The sequence below is a fragment of the Cannabis sativa genome, chromosome 2 (genome assembly GCF_029168945.1).
Source record: "Cannabis sativa cultivar Pink pepper isolate KNU-18-1 chromosome 2, ASM2916894v1, whole genome shotgun sequence".
Classification (NCBI taxonomy): Eukaryota; Viridiplantae; Streptophyta; class Magnoliopsida; order Rosales; family Cannabaceae; genus Cannabis; species Cannabis sativa.
Window position 1 is genome coordinate 67,791,059 of NC_083602.1, and position 15,270 is coordinate 67,806,328.

The 15,270-nt window shown below is 37.2% G+C and overlaps 1 protein-coding gene across 6 annotated transcripts; it reads left to right on the top strand.

Annotated features, from left to right (window-relative positions):
* The first annotated feature begins 1,686 nt into the window (after nt 1–1,686).
* LOC115721162 (glutathione S-transferase T1) lies at nt 1,687–6,347 on the top strand. Of its 6 annotated transcripts, none has more exons than XM_061110799.1 (6): nt 1,687–1,924; nt 2,847–2,926; nt 3,354–3,496; nt 4,096–4,229; nt 5,758–5,842; nt 6,028–6,347. In XM_061110799.1, the coding sequence occupies exons 5-6, from the start codon at nt 5,767–5,769 to the stop codon at nt 6,129–6,131; spliced, it is 180 nt and encodes a 59-aa protein (XP_060966782.1). In that variant the 5' UTR covers nt 1,687–1,924; nt 2,847–2,926; nt 3,354–3,496; nt 4,096–4,229; nt 5,758–5,766; the 3' UTR covers nt 6,132–6,347. The 6 variants fall into 6 exon arrangements, with proteins under 6 accessions (XP_060966782.1, XP_030506272.1, XP_030506270.2 ...); XM_030650410.2 differs by lacking the exon at nt 1,687–1,924 and adding an exon at nt 2,072–2,194; XM_030650412.2 differs by lacking the exon at nt 3,354–3,496 and having other exon boundaries at nt 1,775–1,924.
* Nucleotides 6,348–15,270: the final 8,923 nt, after the last annotated feature.

The following is a 15,270-nucleotide window of genomic DNA, read 5'->3' on the forward strand; positions in this document are numbered from 1 at the left end:
GATTAGTCTTAGGACTATTTTGCTTTAGTGATATTTTTAAATACTTATAAGAGGCTTTTATTTGCAGGCTCTTTATCAGCTTTTCAAGTAGAAGCGATTGCTTTATTGGTAAGTTTAAGGTGGACTCAGGATGTTGGACTCCAAATCAATGCTTTTTTTTTTTTTTTTTTTTTTTTTTTTTTTCTGACTCTTTGTCACTAGTTTCTGCTTTGCATTGTTGAACTGTGTACTTTAATGAATTAGGTGTTTTATTTTTAGATATTAAAACTCTATTGTTTAATTTTTTCGGAGTATCTCTCTGATGTTAGTTGCAATTTTAATGTTGTGACTTATGAATTGGCTAAGTATGCCTTAGGTTAATTGATGAATTTTTTTGGATGTAGAAAATCCCTCACCTTGATGTAATTTTTTTTTCGTGATGAATAAAGTGATCATGCAAAAAAAAAAATATATATATATATATAATGGGATAATTGCGGCAAAAGTCCCCAAAAACTTAGGGTTGATGCAGATTAATCCCCAACCTCAAAAATTAGCGGTAATAGTCCCCAAGATAACATTTTCTGTAAGTCCGTTGGTCCCTAACATAACTGATCCATTAAAGATAAATAAAATGCCACGTGTCAATTTTAAATTGGTTTAAATAATAATTTAACTAAAAAAATTAAAAAAAAAATAAAAACTAAATTAAAATTATAATTTTTTTATTATATTTTATTTGTTCTTTTCTTTTTTTTTCTTTTGTTTTTTTTTTTTCTTTTTTCTTCTTATTCTTCTTCGTCTTCTTCCTCTAGCTAGCCACACCTAACCCCCTCCCCACCGCATCTTTTTCTTCCAGCCACACTTAGACCCCCACCCCGTCTATTGCACCGGAGCACCACCATTGTTTTGACCAAAAAAAAGAAAAATCAAACATATATAAACTAATATGTATATATATACACATATGAGAACAAAAAAGGGAGGAAACCAGTCAAATCTAAAGAGAGATATACTTAAAAATGGAGCTCCTTCGCAATCATCTATTGCCCATATCTCCAGCCCTCGATGAACATGAACAGTCAAGAAACACCATCGCCGGAGGAGGTAAGGCGCCGACGAGTGAAAGAAAAGGAGCAGGGAAAGAGAGAATGGACCATTGCGCGACTATGAAAGCGTTTCGAGTCGAGATCCGAAGCTCCTTCCCAGTCGCCCACTGCCCATAGCTCCAGCTCGCCCGCCGTCATCCCCAATTTTGTTCATCTTAGTGTGTTTTGTTCGACCCAACAGTAAAAGATGAAAAAATTTGAAAAAATAAATTAGGGCTTTGATGCTAAGAGAGAGAGAGAGAGAGAGAGAGAGAGAGAGAGAGAGAGAGAGAGAGAGAGAGAGAGAGAAGTTATGGTGAGGAGGTTATGGTTGGGCTGGGAGGCGTGAAGAAGACGAAGTTAAAAAAAAATATTTTTATAATTTTAAAATATTTTTTTTAGTGATTCAAAAAAAAATATTTTTTTAGTTTTTATTTTAAATTTTTTTAATTAAATTATTATTTAAACCAATTAAAAACTGACACGTGGCATTTTATTTGTGTTTAACGGATCAGTTAAGTTAGGGACCACGACTTACAAAAAATGTGAACTTAGGGATTATTACGACTAATTTTGAGGTTGGTGATTAATCTGCATCAATTCTAAGTTTTTGAGGACTTTTACCGCAGTTATCCCAAATATAATTAATAAAACATGCTTAATATTTTTCTTTTATTTTTTTAAAACAAAATAATTTTTTTTAAATAGAAAGAGAATTGCAATATTTCTTTTTCTCTTTTTTTCTTTTTTTCTCTTTGCTAGAAACATAACAACAAATTTAACTCAATAAAAATTTAGGTTCTCACTCACGGCGTCGGCGGAGGTCTCTACCAGGCATCCTCTACATTTCTTAAGAGGTCTCTCTCTCTCTCTCTCTCTCTCTCTCTCTCTCTCTTCTGAAGGTCTGGAGTCACAGCTGTGATGCTGGGGATCGTGGTGCGGGTCTGAGGTCGGTGGGTGGTGGGGGGGGGGGGGGGTGTGTTCATGGTTGAGGTTCTGGGCTGTGAGGAAGGGGGTATCTGGGGTTGGGGTCCAAGGCCGGTGCTGTCATTTAGGTTTAGGTTCTCTTGGTTTTCTGTAGATAATGGGCTGCTTCGTTGTTCATTTATACGAAATCAATTGAAATGGTGACCCGATTTTATATACTAGAATAATCATGGTTTCATGGATTTCATACTTTTTATATAGTTTTTTTTTTTTTTGGTAATTTTGATTTGATGTTCTTAACTGTTTTCTCTTTTGAAATATACGGAATTCAGTTAGATCGTGGTGATAATTGGTGGCATTATTTTCAAGAGTTCAACTTGTTTTACAAATATTAAGAAATGGATAATCTATTTTATCATGTGTTTGAAATATGGGTTATTATACTCAATTTCTGTATGGGTTAATGTAGGTACGACTGGTTTGATATAAGCTCAATGAACATTATAGCCACCATTGTTCATTTACAACATCTTTTCTTTAAGCTGATATATAATGATACAAATTGGAATTGGTAAGAAGCTTATTAGTACGAATTTGGTATTTAGTATAAATAATATAGCACTTCCAAGAAAAAAGTAAGTTTATATAATGACTGATTAGAGACATGGTTACTACAACAATTTTAGTTCTGTGTTTTGCTTTTATTTCACTGTTGAGTTCTTAGGTTCTGTATCTCTGATTCTTAATGACATATCTTTTCTAAAATTTTATAAGTGACATTTTTTCCCCTATTAATGTTTATAATATTCAGCCCATTTCTGATGCTTCCAAGTTCCATGTTCATTACTTCAGGTATCCTGCTGATCTTTTTAGGAGAGCTAAAATTAATTCAGTATTGGATTGGCATCACTCGAAATTACGTCCTGGTGCAGGTGCTTCCTACTCATCTTTATTTGATTTTTCTAATTGTCAAGTGGTGTTTTTGCCTTTTTCTTTAATTGAAGTTTTCTGTTTTTGTTGATTTATATTCGATTCAACATTACATACTGATATACTTGAAAACTGTTACATATTGTTACCTTTGTACTGTGTTGGAGGCTTAATCTTTTCTTTAATTGAAGTTTTCTGTTTTTGTTGATTTGTATTCGATTCAACATTTCGTAGTGATGTACTTGAAAACTGTTACATATTGTTACCTTTGTACTGTGTTGGAGGCTTAATCTTTTCTTTAATTGAAGTTTTCTGTTTTTGTTGATTTGTATTCGATTCAACATTTCGTAGTGATGTACTTGAAAACTGTTACATATTGTTACCTTTGTACTGTGTTGGAGGCTTAATCTTTTCTCAATGATGCTTCAGCTTCAGCAAAATTTGTTCTGTTCACTGTTCTTGGGTCTGCACCTGGCATTCAACCGAATCCACAAGCAGCTTCTGAAGCAGAGAAAATTCTTTCATCCTCTCTGTCAAAACTAAAGAGTAGAGACCATTTGGCATTGGGGAAGGCCAGTACTTGCTATATTACAAACCTTGATTTTTTTTTCTTCCCTATAGTTATTGTCTTTCTCTCTCTGATTATTCGTCATAATTGGATTTCTTTAATATTCCTATCAAACACACACATATATATATAGAGAGAGATAGATATGCATATACAGGCCAGTGATTTCCTTGACCGAGTTCCTTACTTGGGAAATTTTACTACGCTTTCTATAACAAAGTTAAAAACGTGAGTTCACCATTGACAACAGTGCGCACATTCAATTCATCTCACCCCTAAAGAGCTTCTAAGAGCTGCCAAGATTAAATAACATTTCTCCTTAATTTTTGTTTACTTTTTTTTTTGGTTTATTATAAATAAAATAAATTGTAATATATATCATAATAGAATTTCTTGGCTCATGTTCCACGTGACACGACTCGTTGTGTAGTGTCCAAAAATGGCTTGGACGGACTCATAATATATTATATATATGGTTTAGCTTTTTAGAATTTCTCCGTTTAGTTTTAAAATAGTATGAAAGGAATATATGCTTGTGGGCACACTGTTTATGCTCATAGAAAGCTTCTAATGCTTATATTGATATGTTTGTGTTCATTGCAGTGAGCTTCATCAGCCGAAGAAAGACGATCATTGAAAGCATTGAGAACACAAGCATTAACTCAAAAGCTAAGTAGCTTTTCTCTGTCCGTGCGTACTTTGAAGAAGCCTGTGCAACAAAGGTTAAGAGGAAACATGTAAGCTTCTCCCTAAAGTTATATAGTATAAGTTTTAGTTTTTGTCTTTTCAACACTGTATTTCTTCTAATGCAATGCACCATATATTATCATGTAGTGCACAAATTAGGAAGCTTAAATTCAATGTACAAGAAAGATAATAGTAGATTCCAACAATTATTGTAATTCAATTTCTAATTAGCTTGTCACTATTTAAATTGAAATAGGTATGCACATATGCTCTTTTAATCATGTGCTTATTTATTTAAGAGAAATTTGAAAAACTATACTTTAAAAACCTTAATATTTTATTCTTAAACCAATACATTTCAAACTAAAAAATATATGACACTTTTATCTAAAACCCAAAAATACCCCTCTCATAACTCAACCCCATTTTTTCCCAACCCGCACATGCATCGGACCCCCCATCGGACCCGTTGGACCCCCCATCGGACCCGTTGGACCCCCCATCGGACCCGTCGGACCCCGCAGCTTGCAAGCATCGGACCCCCATCGGCCCCGTCGGACCCCCCCATCGGACCCCCATCGGTCCCCATCAGACCCGTCGGGCCCAACTCAATTTTTTTTTCCCAACTCGCAAGCATCGGACCCCCATCTTCCCCAAACTGCAACCAGTCCGACGGGCGAGGTGAGTTCGGTCGAGATGGGCGTGGGTTCGGTTCGTGGATGGTTCGGTTCGGTCGAGATGGTGCAGGGTCGAGATGGTGCGGCTGTGGGTCTCCGTCGGACTGGTGTCGATCGGAGGTGGGGCTCGACTCGTGGTGGGCGGGGTGGTGGGGGGTTCGGTTCGGTTCGTGGTTGTGTGAGGTGGCTGGGGTTCGGGCGAAGTTGGAGTCGACTGGGCTTGTGTGAGGCGGCTGGGATCGGGCGAAGGAAAGAGGGACCGAGAGAGAGTTTGAGTGGAAGAGAGAGATAGAGGAAGAGAGAGAGTTGGGGTGTTGTTATGTGAGGGTTATTTTTGGGTTTTTGATAAAAGTGTCATATATTTTTTAGTTTGAAATGTATTGGTTTAAGAATAAAATATTAAGGTTTTTAAAGTATAGTTTTTCAAATTTTCTTTTATTTAATAAGCTAGTATGCTTATTTATTTAATTAAACTAGTTTAAGTAATCATTAATTCAATTTAAGTTTGCCACATATCAACCCCCACAGTGCCAAACCAGTTTTCTGTTTGCCACGTAGGACAAAAACTACGGGATTGTCCAAAACTCAATAACGTGGATAATTCGGGGGAATGTTTAACAAACAGAAAAGTTTAGGAGCATGATTTGAAATTGTAATAATCTAGGAGAGAAAATCCTTTTTATTCTAAATTTTATTCAAATGTTTTCATTATTCTCAACCAACCAATGTATAACCCAAGAAGGGGAAAGGGAAAATGGTGGATCTGGACTCTAGACTCTAGAGCCCACTGTATTGCCTGAGAAGGCTCATCTACATCTAATTAGGAACTGATTTGCTAAATATTGCTACTGAAGAAATTGTGTGGGCTTCCACCATTTAATCACATTGTTTTTGTGTTCAGCACACAAAAATGGGAGGAAGAGGAGTAATAGGAGACAAATGGTCCATGAGGGTTCTCTGGGCATGTGCGATTGGAAGTGCATTTAGTACGTACAATTTCATTTATTTTTTTTATACTATGCATTTCAAATTTACAATACTTTTCTTTTATTTCTTATTGATACTATCTCATGATCACATTCTTATAGTCTATACACTCTTTGCTTTTTATTTTTCTTGCCTTCACAAACTTGACTGGCTGATAGTGATGGTTGATTATTAATGTATATAGGCTTGTACTTGGTTGCTGCTGAAAGGCAGTTGCAAAACAGACAACGAATGCTGGCGGAAAGTTTAGAAGCCATGGAATTAGAGTCTGGGGATGGTGATGAGTGACATTTTATTCTGATGAAATTTCGAGACCAAAACTAGATAAAGACGTTTCTCTCTATGGGAGTACAATGTTTATATATTTTCCTGCTTCCTTAACAAAATTCCACACCTTTATTTTATTGATAGGAATCGTCAAGTACAAGTAAAATGGAAAAATACATTGACGGAATTTCTTCCATCCATAATGAGAATGAGAATAAAATTTTAAGTTTAGAGAAATTACCTTTTTCACTAAAAAAATTTCAAAGACTGATTCAAACACAGGTTATGCTTATGATAAGCCTCCAATATACCAAGTATATAAGGAGACAGCTAAAAGATAATTAGAGCAGTATTGGAGTATTAGTTACTGTTGTTATTCTTTTATTTGTATTTCCTTTATTGATTAGTCCTTTGTCCAGCTGGCAATTGTTTTAATTGTTAGGCTGAGTTGTCTTGTTTTCATTAGTCCAAGTTAGCATTAGGTTTTTTTTTTTCTAAGAAATGTTGGCATTAGTTAAGTGTAAGTAATGTCTATAAATATTGAAGAGTTTACTCTTGTGGAGAGCTTCACCCTCTTGAAAGGTGAAAAATAGGAGATTGTAGCCAGCTCGAATAAGAGATATCAACGTTAGAGAGTAAGAGTTCTTTTATCTTATTATAGCTCAACTTTCTTAAATCCAGATTGCAATACATAGAGACAATACTAACTGGAATGCAGTAACAAACACAGTAATATTTAACTACTGACAAAGTATATAAAACCATTTACATCATTTGGTGCTACAAAGGAAAAATTAAGAAACTATAACTGGTTTTCAATACCTTGTTTGATAGCCAAAATTAGAAAAATTTGAATGACATAGTTTGGTACCTTAGTATTTTGAATTGGAACTATTAAAAGCAAAATGACCCGTCAAGTTACTATAATATACTTCAGATTATCTAAAATAACATGTAAGGTGTGCTTATTGGGAGTAATGGAATTGAATTCATGGTTACTCTATGTATTTTGTTTGATTGTGTTTAAAGTATTGAAATGTCATATGAAATGACTTTTACTAAAAAAAAAATGATTTTTACACTATTTTAGTAGAATAACTATTTTATTTTAATAGAATGTAATTGGTAGTCGCATCACGCCTTCCTACTAGGAAGACAAGGTTGTATTGTGTGGAAGTATGCAAAAAATTGTTGTTTCTCTATCAAGGCAGCTTATATATGTGTGATTAGAAGCATAGATTTGGGTAACGATCCGCCGTAAGGGAATGTGGCGCCTCACAGGTCTGCTTGTGAGGTTTGGCCAACAACTTGAAAGCAACAACAATCAATCATACAAAAAAAATAATGAACACTAGAGGGATAACCAAAGAAAAGCTCTCTCCATCAAAAAAGGGATCTTTACAACCAAAAAAAAAAAAAAACCAACTAACATTTATAAAGGAAATTGCTTTTGTTTAAAGGTAGCCAACAAATATCCAAAAAGCATAAAGCATTAAAATTAATTAAATCATATACATTTAGGAGAGTTTCCTTAAGGAAAGTAATGCAGCCTACTTGGGCGTGTTCCATCAATTTGTGGTTTGCTCATTTGGGGTGATATCACCATGACCAAAACCCATCTGCACACTACCTTGCTCAATATTCATACCACTTGTACCCCGACACTTTCTCTCCTTATTGGATCGCTTGCAATCAGCGTGCTACAAGCAGGTACAACATCCCGAGAAATAATTTCCAAGCAGCTCATGCAGCTTGCACCCAACTACTTGTCCTGAAAATACTCGAGACGTAGCACCCTCCCCCACTCAAGCTTGCGACGCCCCCGTCGCATCACCATCCTTGAACTGAAGGATGTGATCTTTAAATTGTCATAGTAGGGACTCCAATTCCTAACTTGCCTCAGCATCAAGCAATTTTTTACACTTCACCAAGTTTTCGGTGTATTGAGGGATTCTCTTCTTTTTGACTTCCCGTAAAGACAGAATGCATTTGACTTCCTTGTCATAGGAAGTCACCACTACAGTCAGAGCGCACTTTGACACTCCCCTGAAAGGGTCTTCCTCGTCATTGTGGTATGGCCTCATCATACTTACATGAATACAGGGTGGATCTTCAACTGTTGTGGCAGCTGAAGCTTATATGCTACTTCGCCTATCCTTTTAAGAACTAGACAAGGCCCTTTGTACTTGCGCACCAGCGCCTTGTGAAACTTTCGCAATGTTTTGAACTGTTACGACATCATCTTTACTAGTACTAAGTCACCTTTTCGAAACTCAAGAAATTTTCTTTTCTTGTCAGCCCATTGTTTCATCCATTTTTGAGCTCTCATTAGTTGAGCCCTCGCCAACTCAGCTTGCTCACTCCAGTTCTTGGCAAACTTGAATGCAGCAAGGCTCTGCCCTTCATACTTTGTTGCTGAAGCATGAGGTGTTTGGGGCTAGAACCCCATGATCAGCTTGAATGGACTCTTATTTGTAGACTCACTTCTCTAAAGATTGTAGGAAAATTGGGCAATGTCAAACAGCTTTGCCCAATCTTTCTGGTTTACACTTACGTAGTGCCTCAGATATAACTCAATCAATGTATTCACCTTTTTTGTCTGTCCATCACTTTGAGGATGGAATGAGGTTGAGAAATTCATACAAGTATCGAGGAGTTTTAACAACTCCGTCCGAAATCGGCCAGTAAACTGCAGATCTCGATCATTGATTATGCTCAAGGACAACCACCCAAAACTTCACTATGTGCTTAAGGAATAACTGTGCAGTCACTTTTGCTGTGTAGTCTATCGGGCAGCAATGAAAGTGGAATACTTATTGAATTGATCAACAACCACCACGATAATAACACAGCCATTTGACTTTGGGAAGCCAGTAATGAAGTCCATGGAGACACTCTCCCATGATCAGCTCAGGGTGGTCAAGGGAACAAGCAAACCAACAAGCGCTTGCTGAAGAGGTTTGTCTTGTTAACAAACAAGGTAGGTGCGAATGTAAGCTTCCACAACTTCTCTGAGTTGTGGCCAGTAATACATCACCTTTATAAGTGCCAAGGTGCGCTTCATTCTAGGATATCCTGCCCACAGCGAGTCCTGACAATCCTTGATAATCTCCTTCATTAGACCAGCCACCTTTGGTACATAGAGGCAACTGCCTTTTGTATACAACAACCACCTTCATATAGAATCTCTTTGACTTTCCCTCCTTAGCCATAGTAACCAGGGTCTGGCCTAGTGGATCACTAGCCAATCCCTTCCGTATCCTTTCTGTTAGTGGACATAGTGGCTTGCTCAAGACTGCCAAGTTGGCCCTCTGGCTCAAAGCATCAGCAACAACATTCCTTTTCCTAGGCTTGTACTCTAGTTTGTAGTCAAAATCAGCTAGAAAATCTTGCCACCGGGCCTACTTCGGACTCAACTTCTTCTAAGTCTGAAAGTAGCTTGTTGCTATGTTATTAGTCATGACCACAAAGGTACATCCCAAAAGGTAGTGTCGCCGTACTCTCAGACACCGGATGATGGCAGTCATCTCCTTCTCCTGAACAATATACCTTCTTTCTCTCTCATTCAGTTTTCGACTTTTGAATGCAACAGGGTGGCCATCTTGCATAAGTACCCCACCTATGGAAAAATCAGACGCATCTATTTACACCTCGAATGGCTTTGAACAATCAGATAGAAACATCACAGGTTCTTTGCAAACCGCTGCCTTCAGGTATTCAAACGCCCTTTAGCAGGAGGCGTCCCAATCCCAATGTTTATTCTTTTTCAACAGTTCAGAAAGAGGTGCTGCTCTTGCAGAGCAGCTCTTGATGAACCGCTAGTAGTAGTTGACTAGGCCGAGAAATGATTGTAACTCAGTTCGTTGGTTCTTTCCAGTATTGGATAGCACGTACCTTCTCCACTTCCATCATCAGAAGAAGTCCATCTCTGATTTTGTGACCAAAAACATCACTTCTCTTCTAGCAAATGTATATTTCTCCCTCCTCATATAGAGAGAATTTTCCCTAAAAGCAGTGAACACCAGCTTCAAGTGTTCCACATGCTCCGCCAAAGTGTTGCTGTAAATCACTATGTCATCCAAATAAACCAGTACGAACACGTCAATGAAGGCATGGAATACTTCATTCATCAAAGTGCAGAAAGTTGTAGGGGCATTGGCGAGGCCAAAAGGCATCACCAAAATTTGATAAGAGCCATATCGAGTCACACACGTGGTCTTTGGCTCATCTCCCTCCTGCATCTTCACACAATGATACCCCGATCTTAAGTCCAGCTTGGTGAAAAAATGAGCATGTCCCAAATGGTCAAATAAGTCAGTAATGAGCGAAATGGGGTATCGGTTCTTAATAGTGATCTGATTCAAGGCACGATAGTCTATGCACATCCTTAGACTACCATCCTTTTTCTTTTGAAATAACACTGATGCACCAAAGGGTGCTTTAGAAGCTTCCATAATACCAGCATCAAGCATCTCCTTCAACTGATTTCAAAGCTCAGTAAGCTCTAGTGGTGACATATGGTAAGCACACATAAATGGTGGCTTCACGCCAAGCTCCAGTTCAATCTCGTGGTCCACACCACGTCGAGGCAGTAATCCTTTTGGCAGCGCATCAGGCATTACCTCCTCAAACTCGTTGAGGACAGCTTGTACCTCATTGAGTTCCACTACTAGAGGGGCTAGTGGCCCATCCTCAAACTCACTCAGTATGGCTAGGAAGTTGATACATTTTTTTTGTTCATCCCCCCCAAACTGCAGTGCGGATAAAGACCTTGTCTCAATATCCTGAGCCTTCACAGTTGGCACTATGACAGGCTGTGCACCGTCCGTTATGCACATTGAATTGGAATGAGGAATGAGGATCGCCTTTGCTTGGTTCAGGAATTCCATTCCTAGGACAGCTTCATAGTTGTCCATGCTAACAGTAATCCAATTTGTTCGACCAACCCCTGCACCAAGGCTAGTCTCAACATCGTTCACAACACCATCGAGAAGTATTGGCCCTAAGTTTACAGTTTTCAGAACCCCGCCAATGTTGGTAGTTGTGTTAGGCTATTTTTAGCCTATGTTTTGGATCTAATTTATGTGCGTTTTTCGCTGTGTTGGGACGGAATTACGCTTGTTTTCTATGTTTTCAGGTTCTTTGGAATAAAAGAGGTCTCGGGTGTAGAAATTCAATAAAAGACGAGCTGAGCCGAGGAAAACACAATTTTTGAGGAATTGTGTATATCTGGCCGCGGCTAGACACAGCTTGGCCGCGGCTAGATCACGAAATAAATTGGAACTCTGGGATGCTACAGTCGCCGCGGCGAGGGGGAGTCTCGCCGCGGCCATTTAAGAGATACAGAGAGAGCCTAAATTTGCAATTATCTCGCCGCGGCGAGAGGAAGCTTGGCCGCGGCGAGATCCCGTACGGACCAGGGGCAATTTCGTCCATCGAACCCTAAATTTTTGTTATAAATAGAAAACTGCGATTGGAAGTCAGGGGAAGCGATTTGGAACCCTAAAACACAGCAGAGAGCGGCAGGAAGAGCACAGAGATTCAAGTGACGATCCAAAATTCATCCACCAACAGTTCTTTTCTTTATTCCTCTTTAATTTATTTATGTCGAATATTGCTTTAGGAATGGTTATGGATTTGTTTCTGAACAAAATTTCCCATTTAGGGAGGATGATGATTGTTGTTTAATGTTTTTCCTAGTTAATGTTTAATTGCCATTCCTTCATTCTTGTTTGTGAAATTATCTTTATTTGTGCTTAATTCCATGTTTAAGATTGATCACCTTGTGTATGCTTTATGATCTCAATTCGAAATCTGAAAAGTGAGAATTGAGAATACTAAAATTGGGATAATCGATGTTCTATGTGAAACGAGAGTATTTACATGACTTATGTGACGAGTAGATTATTACTTAATGCTGATTTCATGTTAGTTTAATTAAGGAATTAATTAGATAACATGTGATTTAGAATCTAGAAGATCTGAAAAGAGCTAGGTTATTTCATAATCTGTCATTCACTTCAAGAATAGGATAGTAATTAAGCATTAATGATTTGGGTAAACAACAACAGGATTCTCCTCCCTATCATCTCATCTTGCTTAAACTTTAACTGCATTTTACGTTTTCTGAATTACTTTACTTTTCTTAAATCATAATTGTTTTCGATTTGCCAAATAGAATTATAAGTATAGTTTAGTGGTATTTAATCCAATTCCCTGTGGGATCGACTTCACCTGTGTGAGTTTTACTACTTGATTGCGTATACTTGCAGGTACTTTTTGTTAAAAATTATTTTGTTCATCTAAAGGGCCAAAGGGGGAGATTATAAAGTCCTTTTTTGGCAAGTTAGTTGACAAAATAATTTTTCCTTTTATGGTAAGATTGTTGTCCATTCATACCCGAATTCTTACCTTATAAATTCGGTTTTTAGTTGCTCTTTTCCTTGCTAGGAAAGTTGCACTTTCAGCTGAACTTTCCTTTGTTGAAAACTTCTCAAAAGAAAAGGAATTTTCTTTTGGAAAGTTGTCTTTTTTAGAGAAACTTTGATTATTGCCTTTTCCTTATTAATTTCGATTGTATCTTGATACAATCAGAATATCTAATCTGTTTTTGGCAGGAATCTAGCATTGATAGAGGATCGGACCCGATTTTAGTAAGTTTCCCGTTTCTGGTCAGATCTGCTGTGTCAGCATCCGAATCTGATGTAGCAGATCGTGTTTTCTTAGGAAAGTTTTTGTACAGCTGCTAATTCAAACTTGTGGTTGCCTCTTTGGTTTCTATGTTCTATAAATAGAGCCTAGAGAGCAACCATTCGAATTACCTCTTCCATTATTCATTTTCTACATTTATCTTTTGAGAGAAGAGAGTCTTTCTTTGTTTTGTGAGAGCCTAGTTGTTCATCTAGGTTCTAGTTGTTCTATTTCTGTTCTTACTCTATCCTAGAGGTTGTGAAGAACTACTTGACTGAACAAGAGATTGGTCTTCGGGAGAAGACTTGATAAAGCCTTACTTCGGGAGGAAGTAAGCACTTGGTCTTCGGGAGAAGACTCGTTGAAGCCTTACTTCGGGAGGAAGTAAGCACTCACACTTCAAAGACGAAGGGAGTTCGGGCTTGAAGGTGTTTCAAGAAGTCAGATTCATAAAGTGGATTACAAAGGATTGCGGCAATACTTTAGAGGGAGTCTAAACTTGTTTAAGTCAATTGTCTTTGTAATTTTAATACTTTATTAATTGATTTCATTCTCTGGGCGTGGCCCCGTGGACTAGGAGTGTTCGGGAGAACACTGATACCACGTATAAATCTCTTGTGTCAAGTTATTTATTTTTTTGTAAATATTTTATATTCTGCCTGTTCAGTTTTGCTGTAGTAGAATTACTTTCTGCTGCTGCAAACGCGTACAGTTTTTATATTTTCTTATATACAACTGACATTTGCAAAAACACGGTTTTTCAATTGGTATCAGAGCGGGACACTAAACTCTTAGTGTGGTCCTATAACGTTTTTGTGTTAAAATGTCATTTTTTGCAGAAGGAAGTTCTATATCTAGACCACTATTGCTTAATGACTCTAACTATCCTTATTGGAAAGTTAGAATGAGAGCCTTCATCAAATCTCAAGATGAGAAAGCTTGGAGAATGGTTCTTTCAGGTTGGTCTCTTCCAGTTGAGACAGATTCTTCAGGTAATACTACTATAAAATCTGAACTGGAATGGTCTATTGAAGATGATAAACTTTTTGCCTACAATAGCAAAGTCTTGCATGCTATCTTTAATGGTGTAGGTGAGGGTTACATTAAACTTATATCATCTTGTGTTACTGCTAAGGAAGCTTGGGAGATTCTTCAAACTCAGTTTGAAGGAACTTCTGATGTGAAAAGATCTAGATTTATCATGCTTCAAACTAAATTTGATGAGCTTAGAATGTCTGATAATGAAACTTTAACTGAATTTTATGAAAAATTATCTGACATTGCTAATGAATATTTTGCTCTTGGAGAAAAGCTTTATGATTCTGTTCTTGTGAGAAAAATTGTTAGAGTACTTCCAGAAAGGTTTGATACTAAACTTTTGGCAATGGAGGAAGCTAAAGATTTTAGCACTATGAAGGTGGAAGAATTGATGGGTTCCTTACGTACTTTTGAATTAAATCAACAGATTAAACAAAAGGACAAACCCAAATCCATTGCTGATAAAGGTAAAAGTATTGCTTTGAAAGCTGCTGATATTGAAAATTCTGATAGTGAATGTGATGATGAGATTTCTTTATTAACTAAGAATTTTCAGAAATATATGAAAAAGATGGGAAATAAAAAGAATATTTCGAAAGGTTCAAAAGGTAATACTTTTATTAAACCATCTGTCTCTAATGAAAAAGGAATTCAGTGCAGGGAATGTGAAGGTTTTGGGCATATTCAAGCTCAGTGTGCAAACACTTTGAAAAAGAATAAGAAAAGTTTAAATGTCACTTGGAGTGATGATGAAACCGAAAGTGATGAAGATAATGCTGAAAATGTTGCCCTAACTCTATTATGACTAATGTGTTGTGTGGTTCACAAGTGAAAGCTAAATCGGTATGTCTGAATAATACCACCGAACAAGAGGAATCAGATTCAGATGAGTCTGAAATCTGTGAAGAGTCTCTTGCTGAATCATACAAAGTCATGTATGAAAAATGGATTCAGGTTGCTTCTGAAAATAGAGAGTTGAATAAATTGAATAAAAAATTGTCTCATCAAATTGAAATGTGTGAATTGAAAATAAAAGAGTATGAGACAAGTGTTTGTGATAAAGATGAAAAAATTACTCTCTTAAAGAAGGAACTTGAAAATTTTAAGAAAAATGTTCAAATGCTTAACCCTGGATCTTCTATTTTTGAACAAGCTCAGAATGCAGGTCAAAGAGGTTTCGCAGGTCTTGGTTCAAATGGAATGGAGAGTTCTGGAGTCACGAAGTTTGAAAAATCCAGTGTTCCAACGAACCACTCTGAGGCTACAAAGTCTCGCGTAACGGTTTCACGGCTGTCGCGGCAAAGAAGCGATTTCTGATGCTGCAAAATCTCCAGGATTTTCGAAAAGAGTAAGATCTCAGGTAAAAAGATTTGTTCCCACTTGTCATTTTTGTGGTAGAAAAGGACATATCAGACCTAAATATTTCACGTTG

What these genes read in the sequence shown, in the direction of transcription:
- LOC115721162 (XM_030650411.2), top strand. Translation starts at nt 2,489, where the DNA reads ATGAACATTATAGCCACCATTGTTCATTTACAACATCTTTTCTTTAAG. An exon ending in AATGATACAAATTGGAATTG is followed by an intron (nt 2,566 to 2,846) that starts GTAAGAAGCTTA and finishes TCATTACTTCAG; the next exon opens with GTATCCTGCTGATCTTTTTA. An exon ending in GAAATTACGTCCTGGTGCAG is followed by an intron (nt 2,927 to 3,353) that starts GTGCTTCCTACT and finishes ATGATGCTTCAG; the next exon opens with CTTCAGCAAAATTTGTTCTG.